Source organism: Ochlerotatus camptorhynchus, unplaced genomic scaffold (assembly GCF_037179485.1).
Source record: "Ochlerotatus camptorhynchus isolate MF236.1 unplaced genomic scaffold, CSIRO-AGI_Acam_v1.1 ptg000220l, whole genome shotgun sequence".
Classification (NCBI taxonomy): Eukaryota; Metazoa; Arthropoda; class Insecta; order Diptera; family Culicidae; genus Ochlerotatus; species Ochlerotatus camptorhynchus.
In genome coordinates this window covers 2,984,018-2,996,630 of record NW_027040710.1, presented here as the reverse complement: position 1 = coordinate 2,996,630, position 12,613 = coordinate 2,984,018, and the positions used below count along the sequence as shown (strand labels likewise).

The following is a 12,613-nucleotide window of genomic DNA, read 5'->3' as shown; positions in this document are numbered from 1 at the left end:
AGCTACTAACCTGGAGTTCACATCGTCAAACATGCCGGTTGCCTGGATGAAGTACGGACAGATCACCGTCGTGAAGACTCCATGAGCTCCCATGCACTCCAACTCTATCCTCAGTGCTTCGTCGAAACCAACCTGGGGGAGTTGCATACCAATTATTCAGTGATTAGCATTCGATTTGCCCAAACATATAAGTGACACCTACCGCAGCGAATTTGCTCGAACAGTAGTCTACCAGTTTGGAGATTCCGACGTGACCTGCAAGGGAAGCAATCGTCACAATGTGACCGTGGTCACGCTCCAACATCGACGGCAGGAAGGCTTTGGTAGTCTACAGAAATCGAATAGGAGGAAGAAAGCCGCATGGTTCGTTCAAATCAGAAGGGCAATTAATAATAACAACAGTGGGTTCGGACTTCTTGACGATAAACCTCTGATTGATATTCTTGAAGTCGCAAATCGGATCGGATGGGTACCGATGCCGATCACGTACCAGCGACGCGTCTTCTATTCAGACGCGGTTTGAGCTTTCGCGGGAGGAATCTCAACTAGATTTCATTCCCAATTGGAAGACAACGACGGTGACGACGACGTCGACGTCGTTTGGACGTGTCAAGCACAATGACCGAGCAAAAGCAAGACAATGTTCATCACTGTTCATAGGACAAAAGTGAGAATCGCATTAGCCGGAAGCATCCAGTCATGACCATGCCATTGTTGATCAAACACTTGAGCAGGACAGGGAAAAAAAATCCAATCAGGAATATCTGCCATGAAGACCGAGCCGCAATTTGTCGGTATTTATTATTATTACACGGTTTTTGCTCATGTTCGAGATGTACGTACCCAAAAGTGTGCAAGAATATTCACGTTGAAGGAGCGCTCGATCAGGTGATCGGGAGTGTCGAGAAGAGCTCTGCCCGAAACAACGCCAGCGTTGTTGAACAGCAGCGATACCTGTGGTTGGATAGAGATCAAATCGATGTTAGTATGAGTTTCAAGGTCATAATTTTTGGTTAAGATCAGTACGAATAAAGCAGAATGAATGTGTGCAGAAAGGTTAATTACAGTCAAATGACGCATAGAAATTACGAAAAAGATCGAGAATTAATCGATCTGGTATGATCGATGAAATTGTTTTTTTTTTAGTTTAATGCATCGAATGCTTCGTATGACGTAAAACGTATGAGGAAATCGCTTTCCTGTCATTAGTTACGAAAACAGTACAAACTGATCATGTAATTTAAATGCATATAATGCACGGGCAAAATTTTACCCTTTTTAATAGTTGCAAAAAGAAAAAAATTATATAAGAGAATTATTATAACCACCCGTCATGTCGTGACTAAATATCAGTTTTATAAAATTTGTTTAATTCTTTATTGTATCGAAATATAATTTCGAATGCTGAGACTTTTGAAAAAATTTATACGAAATAATTTTATAATTTCAGGCAAACATCAATTTTATTTTACATTTAGATCAGATTTAGTTTATGTGTTTAGATTTAAGATGACAATATTGTCATACTGACTCGCAGGTATACCTATATAAAAAAACTGTTTAAACACTGACCCTAAGAGGAAAAGGAAACAACTGACTTCTTTTTGTCTGTTACGTGTTCTTCTTCTCTCGCGCAAACGACCGTGCCAAAACTATTTCACTATGGGCCACGCAGTCGACTGTCAAAATACAAGCAAAAAGATTCCCTGTTGTTAAAATTCTCGCGTTTCTATACGTTCGCCCGACTAATCTGGCGCTGGTTTGCGTTTGACAGAAAATTGGTTCATATTGTCTCCTCTTCCTCTTAGCACTGACCTGCGAAGGCAAAAACAAGAACACTTCAAGACCAACAATTGAAATGGCCTTAACTCCATTTTGTAAACAAACCATTGTAAGGCCATTTTCTCGCGAACCGAAAACTACATTCGCAAACCTTACACACAATCGGGTAGAGGAGAATTTCCCCTACCTGTTCATTTTGTCGGTTTGCGTTGGTGGATTTTGGTTCGCGAGAAAATGGCCTTACAATGTTTGTTTACAAAATGGAGTTAAGGCCATTTCAATTGTTGGTCTTGACTTTATATGTATATATCATAACAAATACGGTTGCTTAGCTACTGTAGTAGCAGGAGCACCAAGGCTAAAACATGAATGTAAATTGATTTGAATATGGACCATTCAAGAATAAAAGTCCGAGGAAGCAGTAGAGCTAGCGCTGCAAGTGCGGACTGTTCACGCAAAGGCAGGATTTCACATTCGCAACTGGATGTCCAGCTCTAAAGATGTTCTTGCACGGGTTGGAGACTCGGTAGCAGAACCAGTATTTGTCTCTCTTTATTAGTTTTTGTTTGTCTTGTCCCCCCCTCTTGATGAGTCTCATCGTCGCCCACTGGTCGAACACCAGACGAAACTAGAACCGCACTACCGTTCATACTGGTGACAACGCTCTGATGAGACAACGAAACCTTACCCCCAAGCTCCTCCCCTGATCCTATCCTTCGACAATGTACCCAACTCCTGCTAAACATAGAATTAAGTGAATTTTATTACACACAAAGAACAAATAGCTTTCGACTCCGTAAAGCTAACGCGATTGAACCTTCCAAATAAACGAACTAGTTGAAAAAAAGGAGAACCAGTGAAATGCTTCAAAGCTCACAATTTCTTCGACATCCGAACGCGTGCTGGGAATGAGCTGGTTACCAGATACGGACAAATTTGTCTTTACTGGACTGTTTCGAGAAGAATTAGTACCAATTCTACAAGGAGATACCGTTCCAACAAAAAGGCAGCTGCTACAGGTGGTAATGAGTGTCTTCGATCCGCTTGGTCTTGTGTCAATATTCGTAGTCCACGGCGGTATGGCGGTCCAACATCGGATGAGATGGAGAAATCAACAACGAACTGTTCCGTGAATGGCGGCGATGGATTGGATTCCTGGGACATCTCGAAACCATCCGGATTCCAAGGTGCTATTTCCCGGGCTATAGCCCTGAAAGCTACGCTTCGTTCGCTGCGTTCAAACAAAAGTTGCCCCACTAAAGTCACTCTCTGTCCCTCGATTAAAGCAGCAGGCTGCTCTTCTCGGTGCCAGATTAGCAAAGTCAGTGAAGGAGAACCATTCATTGCGTATCAAGCCGCGGTCCTTTTGGAACGATTCAAGAACTGTTCTGGTTTTATTGAAGTCGAACCAACGTAAACACCGACAATTCGTGGCATTTCGTGTGGCAGATATACTCGATACTACGACAACGAGTCAATGGCGACATGTCCCATCACGGTGGAATGTTGCTAATGACGCCACTAAATGGAAGGATGTATTACGGCTCGACAACGGTCACCGTTGGTTCAACGGACCTGATTTCTTGCAGAATCCTCCAGATATGTGGCCACAACAGCAACCTCTTCCCACAGAGACGGCCGAGGAGCTGCAGCCGGTGCACATTCATCGAGAGAACGTGGTCGAACAGTTCGTAAACTTCAGGCGATTCTCAAAGTGGGAACGATGCAGGCGAACCGTCGCTTACGTCCATCGTTTTATCGATCAGCTACAACGAAAACGACGCAGAGAAGCACCCAATGTTTTGGAGTTGCTGACACGAGGAGAACTTCAGCGAGCTGAGCGACGGCGGAACAACATCGGCTGGATAAATCCAGCAAGATCTTCAAGTTATCTGCTTTCCTGGATGAACAAGGCGTAGTGAGAATGGAGGGCAGAATCGCTGGATTTTCGGACGGTCCCTACGACATCAAGTGTCCCATCGTGCTACCTAAGAACCACTACGTAACACAACTTATCGTTGACTGGTATCATCGGTAGTACAAGCATTACAATGGAGAGACAGCCGTGAATGAAATGCGGCAGAAATTTCACTTGTCGGAGATGAGAGTGGCATTTCGGAGGGCTGGAAAGTTTTGTACGTGGTGCAAGGTGTACAAGGCACCACAACGAACTCCTAGAATGACACCGTTACTAGAGGCAAGGTTCACTCCGTACGTGAGGCCGTTCAGTTTCGTTGGAGTTGACTACTTCGGCCCGCTACAGGTTACACAGGGTCGACGCGTAGTAAAGAGATGGGTCGCACTCTTCACCTGCTTGCCCATCCGGGCGATCCATCTTGAGCTAGTATCCAATCTGTCGATGGAGTGCTATCAAATGGCAATACGACGATTTATAGCACAGAGGGGGACGCCGTCGGAAATTTACAGCGATTGAGGGACGAACTTTGTTGGAGTCAGCCGCGAGTTACGAGAGCAAATACGCGGAATCAGCATGAACTTGGCAACAACGTTCACAAACAATGCTACCCAATGGCGCTTCAATCCCCCATCTGCACCACACATGGGAACCTCATCCCACTGCGTCCTAGCAAGAAGTACGGTCGACTTAGTTCGCGCTCCGCTATTTTGGAAGTTTTCTCGCTATTCGCTTGATTTAAATTGTCAGTTTTTTCTCGCTTAGAGTTCCCAGCTAAATAATTAACTAAAAGTGAGTTTTTTTCTGAGAAGGAAGTGTGTTTTCGGCATCATCGGAAGGAAAATTGTTTTTACGATTGCCAATTCGCCAACCATTTTGCGCACCATCGGTGCGTGGTAACGCATACCTGCACACGGATCATCGTCATCGAGTGTCAGCATCTGCCTCCGCATTTACACCGCTCATCTATCATCGTGTGTTCAGCTGAGTGCCGACCCTCACATAAGCACACACCAACGAAGACCACCCGCACACGCTGATCGAAGATCATCAAAGCTGCGCGTCGCTCCGCTGCTGCAGTTTAAACGCTCGGTGGTAGAAGTATAGGATTATCAGATAAGTTTTTGTTCTTGTTTCTCTCTTTCGCCCACAGTTAAATTTTAAGTTTGTGTTCTGTGTTTGTAGTTTTTTTTTTGTGTATTGTGTCCGAGTGATTATCGTTTCAGTGGTAGAGCGTTTTTCGCTCCCACTAGTACGGCAAAATGGACATTTTGTCGCAAGACGAAATGGACGTTTTGTCGGAAGATGACATCACTTTGCCACGCGATGGCAAGAAGGGTCGAAAACGTACGTTATCTCTCCCTGGTTCATCGTCTCAGTCTGGCAAAGGACAGGCTCAGATAAACCCCCGATCGCGAGCCTATCCAGATGACTCGACTGGCCCATGGGTTGTCTACTTTCAGCCCAGAAACAAACCTTTGAATGTAATGCAAATTACTAATGATCTGACGAAGCGATACTCGGCCGTGACTGAAATCACGAAGGTTAGGCACAATAAACTTCGTGTCTCCGTCTCTAACCTGAAGCAGGCTAACGAGATTGCTGCCTCCCAGCTCTTCACGCTCGAGTACAGAGTTTACATCCCAGCTCGTGATGTGGAGATCGAAGGTGTGGTCACCGAAGCGAGTCTGACTCCCGAGATCTTGGAGAAGCAGGCGGTTGGCCGTTTCAAGAACCGTTTGCTTCCTCCGGTGAAGATACTGGATGTCCAAAAACTGGGCTCAGTATCTGTCAGCGAGGGTAAAAAGAGTTTTACCCCCACAGACTCGTTCCGTGTGACCTTTTCTGGTTCAGCCCTTCCTCACTACATCGAGCTGGGAAAACTTCGACTACCTGTGCGTTTGTTCGTTCCCCGGGTCATAAACTGCCAAAACTGTAAGCAGTTGGGACATACGGCCTCCCACTGTGGCAGCAAGGCACGCTGTTCCAAATGCGGAGAGAAGCATGAGGATGACACCTGTGCAGCTACCGCACCAAAATGCGTGTACTGTAAGGGAACTCCTCATGGTATCTCGTCATGCCCGGTGTACAAACAACGCGGGGAGAAATTACAACGCTCACTTAAGGAACGTTCCCGGCAGTCTTTTGCAGAAATGCTTAAGACGGCCACGCCATCGACCATCGACAAAAATCCCTTTTCTCTTTTGTCAGATGACGAGACTGACTCTGACTTGGCTGAGGAGGGAACTTCTTTCTGTTTTTCAGCACGGAAACGAAAACGCATCCGTTCGCGGAAAGTTGAGAATGAAGAACCCCAAATCAGCTTGCCCAAATCAAGGAGTGGTGGAAAAAAGGAAGTTTCTACTCCTCCTGGATTCAGAAGAACTGACTATACCCAGGATTTTCCACCTCTCCCGGGGACATCCAAAACCCCTGATGTCCCATTTTTAAGAACAGAAGCCCCTTCTTCATCTGGGTTGTTCTCATTTGATAAAATTGTGGACGATATTCTCAAGTACCTGAATATTTCTGATCCTCTCAAAAGCATTGTTCTGGCAATGCTTCCTACTGTGAAGACCCTCTTGAAGCAATTGACATTGAAGTGGCCCCTCATTGCAGCAATCATTTCCTTCGATGGATAATTTTCCAAACGAGGTCGGGGATTTGATCACTATTCTACAGTGGAATTGTCGAAGCCTTATTCCTAAATTAGACTCTTTTAAGTTTTTAGTTCACAATAATGATTGTGATACATTTGCTCTTTGTGAAACTTGGCTCTCTTCAGATATTGATCTTCCTTTTTATGATTTTAACATTATTCGACTGGATCGTGAGGATTCGCGTGGAGGCGGGGTACTTTTGGGGATCAAAAAGTGCCATTCTTTCTATAGAGTGAATCTTCCACAATTTACAGGTATTGAAGTTGTCGCATGTCAGGTTATTATTAAAGGTAAGAGCCTTTGTATTGCTTCTGTTTATATTCCTCCTAGAGCCGTTGTTAATCGAACACAACTTTCAGATATATGTTCAGTACTTCCTGCTCCATGGTTGATTATGGGAGATTTTAATTCCCACGGTACAGGCTGGGGGGAACTGTATGATGACAACCGTTCTACTTTTATATATGACCTCTGTGATAACTTCAATATGACAATTCTTAACAATGGAGAAGTAACACGTTTGGCTGGACCATCTTCGAATGGAAGTAAATTAGACCTCACACTTTGCTCTAACTCATTATCGTTGGATTGCACGTGGAATGTGATTCAGGATCCCCACGGTAGTGATCACTTGCCGATCAAAATTTCGATTGCCAGTGGGTTCAATCCGTCGGAATCCGTTAACGTCACGTACGACCTCACCCGTAATATCGATTGGACAACGTTCAAGACCGCGATAGAGGAAGCCGTGTCGTCGGTAGAAGAGCTTCCACCGTTGGAGGAATATAACTTCCTCTCCAATCTGATCTTGGACAGCGCGCTTCGAGCTCAAACTCGGCCGGTTCCTGGAACGTCTTTGCGTAGGAAACCTCCTTCCCCTTGGTGGGACCACCAATGCACTGAGGTTTATCGTAAAAAGTCCGACGCGTTTAAGCTTTTCCGGAAACGTGGAACATCCGTGTATTTCGAAGCGTACTCGGCTTTTGAACGCGAACTCAAGAGCCTCATCAAAGCCAAGAAACGCGGATACTGGCGGCAATTCGTGGACGGATTATCGCGCGAAACGTCGATGAATACGCTTTGGAACGCGGCGCGAAGGATGCGTAACCGGTCTTCGAACAACGAGAGCGAGGAGTACTCAGATCGTTGGATTCTCAAGTTCGCGCGAAAAGTATGTCCTGATTCCGTGCCGGCACAGATGATTCCTCGCGAAACGACGAATTCTGCAGACGAGATCAGCCAGCCTTTTTCAATGCTGGAGCTCTCACTCGCGCTCCTTTCGTGTGGAAATTCGGCTCTGGGGGCTGATAGAATCAAGTTCAACTTGTTGAAGAACCTCCCAGACGTCGCTAAGAGGCGCATGTTGAACTTGTTTTGTCAGTTCCTGGAGCTCAATATTGTTCCGGATGATTGGAGGCAAGTGAGAGTTATAGCCATTAAAAAGCCTGGAAAACCCGCTTCAGATCATAACTCGTATCGTCCCATCGCGATGTTATCGTGCATTCGAAAATTGTTGGAGAAAATGATCCTTTTTCGCTTGGACAAATGGGTTGAGACGAACCACCTACTCTCAGATACTCAATTTGGATTCCGTAGGGGCAAGGGAACGAACGACTGTCTCGCGTTGCTTTCCACAGAAATTCAGTTGGCTTTTGCTAAAAAAGAGCAAATGGCTTCTGTATTCTTGGATATCAAGGGGGCTTTTGATTCAGTATCCGTTGAAGTCCTTTCAGACAAACTCCACGCTTGTGGCCTTTCTCCATTAATAAATAACTTTTTGTACAATTTGCTGTCAGAGAAACATATGAGCTTTTCTCATGGAAACTCTACAACTTCTCGATTTAGTTACATGGGTCTCCCCCAGGGCTCATGTTTAAGCCCCCTTTTGTATAATTTCTACGTCAGAGAAATTGACAATTGTCTAAGTGACAACTGCACGTTGAGACAACTTGCAGATGACGGCGTAGTGTCTATGACAGGGCCCAAAGGGGTCGACCTGCAAGGATACAGGATACCTTAGACAATTTGTCTACTTGGGCTATTCAGCTAGGTATCGAATTCTCCACGGAGAAAACTGAGTTGGTCGTTTTTTCTAGGAAGCATAGCCCAGCACAACCAAAGCTTCAACTTTTGGGTAAACCGATCACTCATTCTATGTCCTTCAAATATCTTGGGGTCTGGTTCGATGCAAAATGCACCTGGAGATCCCACATTGAGTATCTGAGACGAAAATGCCAACAAAGGATCAATTTTCTCCGAACAATTACCGGAACGTGGTGGGGAGCCCATCCGCAAGATCTTCTAACGTTGTACCGGACAACGATTTTATCGGTTTTAGAATACGGTAGTTTTTGTTTCCAGTCGGCGGCTAAAACTCACATCATCAAACTGGAACGTATCCAGTATCGTTGTCTTCGTATCGCGTTAGGATGCATGCACTCGACTCATACGATGAGTCTAGAAGTGTTGGCGGGCATGTTGCCACTATCGGATCGGTTCTCGGAATTGTCCCTCAGGCTCCTCACCCGTTGCGAAGTTATGAACCCACTGGTAATCGAAAACTTTGAAAAGCTTCTTGAGCTGAACCCTCAAACTCGTTTTATATCATTGTACTACGTGTACATAACACAGGATGTCAGCCCTTCACAGCATAATCCTCATCGTGTATGCTTCTCCGACTTCGGCAATTCAGTTAGTTTTGATTTATCTATGACGCGGGAGATTCGTGGGATCCCCGAACATCATCGTTCCATGATTGTTCCGTCAATTTACGCTGCAAAGTTTGGCCAAGTTGATTCCGCAAGATCGTTCTTCACAGATGGATCACTAATAGAGTCGTCCGCTGGTTTTGGTATTTTTAACGAATTTCATAGCGCCTCTCGAATGCTTCAAGCTCCTTGTTCCGTATATGTTGCTGAGCTGGCGGCAATACATTATACGCTAGAAACGATCGCCTCACTTGCACCAGATCATTATTTTATTTTTACGGATAGTCTCAGTTCTGTCGAGGCTATTCGCTCTATGAGGCCGGTAAAGCACTCCTCGTATTTTCTCATGAAAATACGAGAGCTTTTAAGTGCTTTATCTTTAAGATCTTTTGTCATCACCTTTGCATGGGTCCCATCTCATTGCTCGATTCCGGGCAATGAGATGGCTGACTCACTTGCTAAGGTGGGCGCTATGGAAGGCGATATTTACGATCGACAAATCGCCTACGATGAATTTTTCTTCATTTATCGTCAACAGTCACTCGTCAGCTGGCAGAATAAGTGGAGTGAAGGGAGTTTGGGACGATGGCTATATTCGATCATCCCTAAGGTGTCGAAGAGTTCTTGGTTCAAGGGGTTGGATGTGGGTCGAGACTTCATTCGTATGATGTCTCGCCTCATGTCCAATCACTATTCGTTAAACGCTCACTTGTTCCGTGTTGGGCTGAAGGACAGCAATCTCTGTGAATGTGGACAAGGTTACCAGGACGCAGATCACATTATTTGGTCTTGTGCTGAGCATCGCGGAGTCAGATCTGAACTGTACGATTCCCTTCGGGCTCGAGGTAGACAACCTAATGTTCCAGTTCGGGATATTTTGGCTAGACGCGATCTGGAGTTTATGAAACTCATATATGTTTACTTTAAGAATATTAACATTGAATTGTAAGTTTTATTAACCTTGTGTTTAGTTTGTATTTTGTACGTGTGGGTTTTTTTTTATGTTTGTTTTCAAGATGAATAGAAATTAGTTCATGTTTTAGGATTAATTAAATATTTGTATCGTAAACCACATTTCAAACCTCCCTCTCCCTTTTCCCATACAAAAAAAATTGTAAATCCCCACTAACCTCGAGACAACCGCGAGTATCCGGTCCAGCTCCTTTAACTTTAAATATAAGAAATCAATAATGTATAACAAAAATGATAACTCGGCTCTGTAAAGTTTATTCGATTGAGCCTGTACAAATAAAGTAATTAATAAAAAAAAAAAAAAACCACACATGGGGAGGTCTTGGGAACGCATGGTTCGGTCGGTGAAGTGTGCGTTAGCATCGCTGTCTAACGTAACGTAAGCCCGATGAAGAAACTTTAGTCGCTTTACTGGTCGAGGCCGAATCACTGGTGAATTCGAGACCATTGACATATATGCCACTCGAAACGGCAGAGCACGAAGCCCTAACTCCAAACTGCTTTTTGATGTTGAGCACTACCAAGTGGGGTCAATCAACGTCCAACATAATTTTATGGAAATAAATCTGCCCTTCGATCCAGCTGGAATTTGTACCAGCGGCTGCTGGATCAATTGTGGTCCTTCTGGATCAAGGATTACCTTCCCACCATCACCAAACGAACGAAGTGGTTCGTTGATACCAAACCGGTAGAGACCGGTGACTTAGCGATCATCGTAGACGATCATCTCCGGAACGGCCGGAGCGGAGGACAAGTGCTGCGCGTATTCTTGAGGCGTGATGGCAGGTGTCGTAGCGCGGATGTCAAAACATCTACTGGATTATTTCGGCGTCCGGTGGCAAAGCTGGCCGTTCTGGAAGTGGCTGATACATATCTAGGGAAATCAGAGCAATACGGGTCGGGGAATGTTCAGGACGGTGCTCAACTGGCCGAATAATTAACAGTGGGGCAGATATTACCAACTGCGGAGTGTCAAAACGATCGACTCACGATCAGTCGGCTGACACACACGTGAAAATAATTACACTAGGCACAAGTTTATTAAATAATTGTTACACAGGACAAGGGAAAAAAGGGACTAAAATGTAGGATTTATAAACTATATTAAAGCTATTTGTTCTTAACTTACGTAACTAGCTAAAACTAATCTAAAACTAATGAATTACGAACACTAATTGAATTAAAAATTGAATTGCAGCTAAAAGCAAACTCCGAAGTTTCGCTAACTGGATGGCCCGAAACCTCATCACCTGTCGCAACAATAATTAAGGGGTTACGCCTACCTGCAAACTTTCAAAAAATCGATTTTTTTTTATTGTCCTAATCGAAAGTATATAAAGTCAAGAATATTTCCTCAAAAGATCAAGTTGATCCGATGAAAATTGTGAAAGTTATGCGACGTACAAAAATATTCACTTATAGTGGACTAATCCCAACTTGAAACTTTAAACGCGATTATCTCGGAATCATATTTTCAAAACCGGTGCCAAAAATTTCTCGAAATGTATACATTCACACTTAGAAAAAATCATATAAATTTAGATGCTCTGAGAGTGACATATACGAGCGTCAATTTTGACATAAATTTGAGTCATAACAGACGCGAAATATAACTCAATCCTACGTACTTTTCGACGAGCAACGAAATTTTCAGTCTCGGAGCATTTAATATTACATGACATGTTTGTTTACGTCTCATCTGTTACGTCAAAGACGGATTCCGTCACTTGTAAAATTAGTTATCTCTAAGTGTGTTCGATTCGTCCGATTCATTTTGATTTCTGTTCAGTACTATTTTCTGCAGTCCACGATCGTTCGGATTTCGTCTATCATTTAATTTCGATTTTTTACAGCCGATCAAAGACAAATTTTAAGGATCAACATGAAGTGCCGATTGTTGATCCTTAAAATTTGTCTTTGATCGGCTGTCTTTGCAAGGCCGCCATTTTGTCAAAAAAATTAAAAAAAAAACCGAACGATCAAGGACTAGTTTAACACATGCTTAACGATTTGGCATGTTTTTTTTTTTATTTCAGATGATTGCATCACAAACCGCAGTTGGCACCGCAAAAAGCGTTTTTTAGAACATCGTCCACGGGGAGCAGCCGTGTAGGGCACCAGGACCTTTGTTTTTAAATTAGGAGTACACTTGTATATGATCATAGTGTATTTCATATATATGACTGGGGATCACGTGTTGCCCGTCGACTATCCACGTAAAATGTGTTATTTGAGTGGGTTTATAGAGGGCATTTTTCGGCAACTTTTAGCGTCTAGTATTTATAATACATAACTTTAAAACTCTATTTAAATCAAACAGGAGATGACGAAACATGTCATCTTTACACCATAATATTTTTTTTTTCTTTATTTAGGAGGTTTTCAGCCTTAAGGCTGGTTTGCCTCTACACCATATTAAATTTAAGTCATAATTTTCTGTACTCTCAAGATATTTGCAACACTATGTTTTTTTTTGTTCAATGTCACCCCCACCCCCCCCGTGATCAGGTTCGAATGGTTCGGAGGTGAACGTGCAAGACGTCAATTGCCGATAAAATCGAACCATGGAGAGGGGA

At 43.8% G+C, this 12,613-nt stretch overlaps 1 protein-coding gene across 1 annotated transcript in view; it reads right to left on the bottom strand.

Moving 5' to 3' along the window:
• Positions 1–12,613, bottom strand: part of LOC135703734 (short-chain dehydrogenase/reductase family 16C member 6) — a 66,603-nt gene that overhangs the window by 9,841 nt on the left and 44,149 nt on the right. The window contains exons 4-6 of the mRNA XM_065225049.1: positions 844–954; positions 203–328; positions 11–132 (exon numbers count right to left, since the gene is read on the bottom strand). Coding sequence (XP_065081121.1) covers positions 11–132; positions 203–328; positions 844–954 — 359 coding nt within the window. The remainder of the gene's footprint in view (positions 1–10; positions 133–202; positions 329–843; positions 955–12,613) is intronic.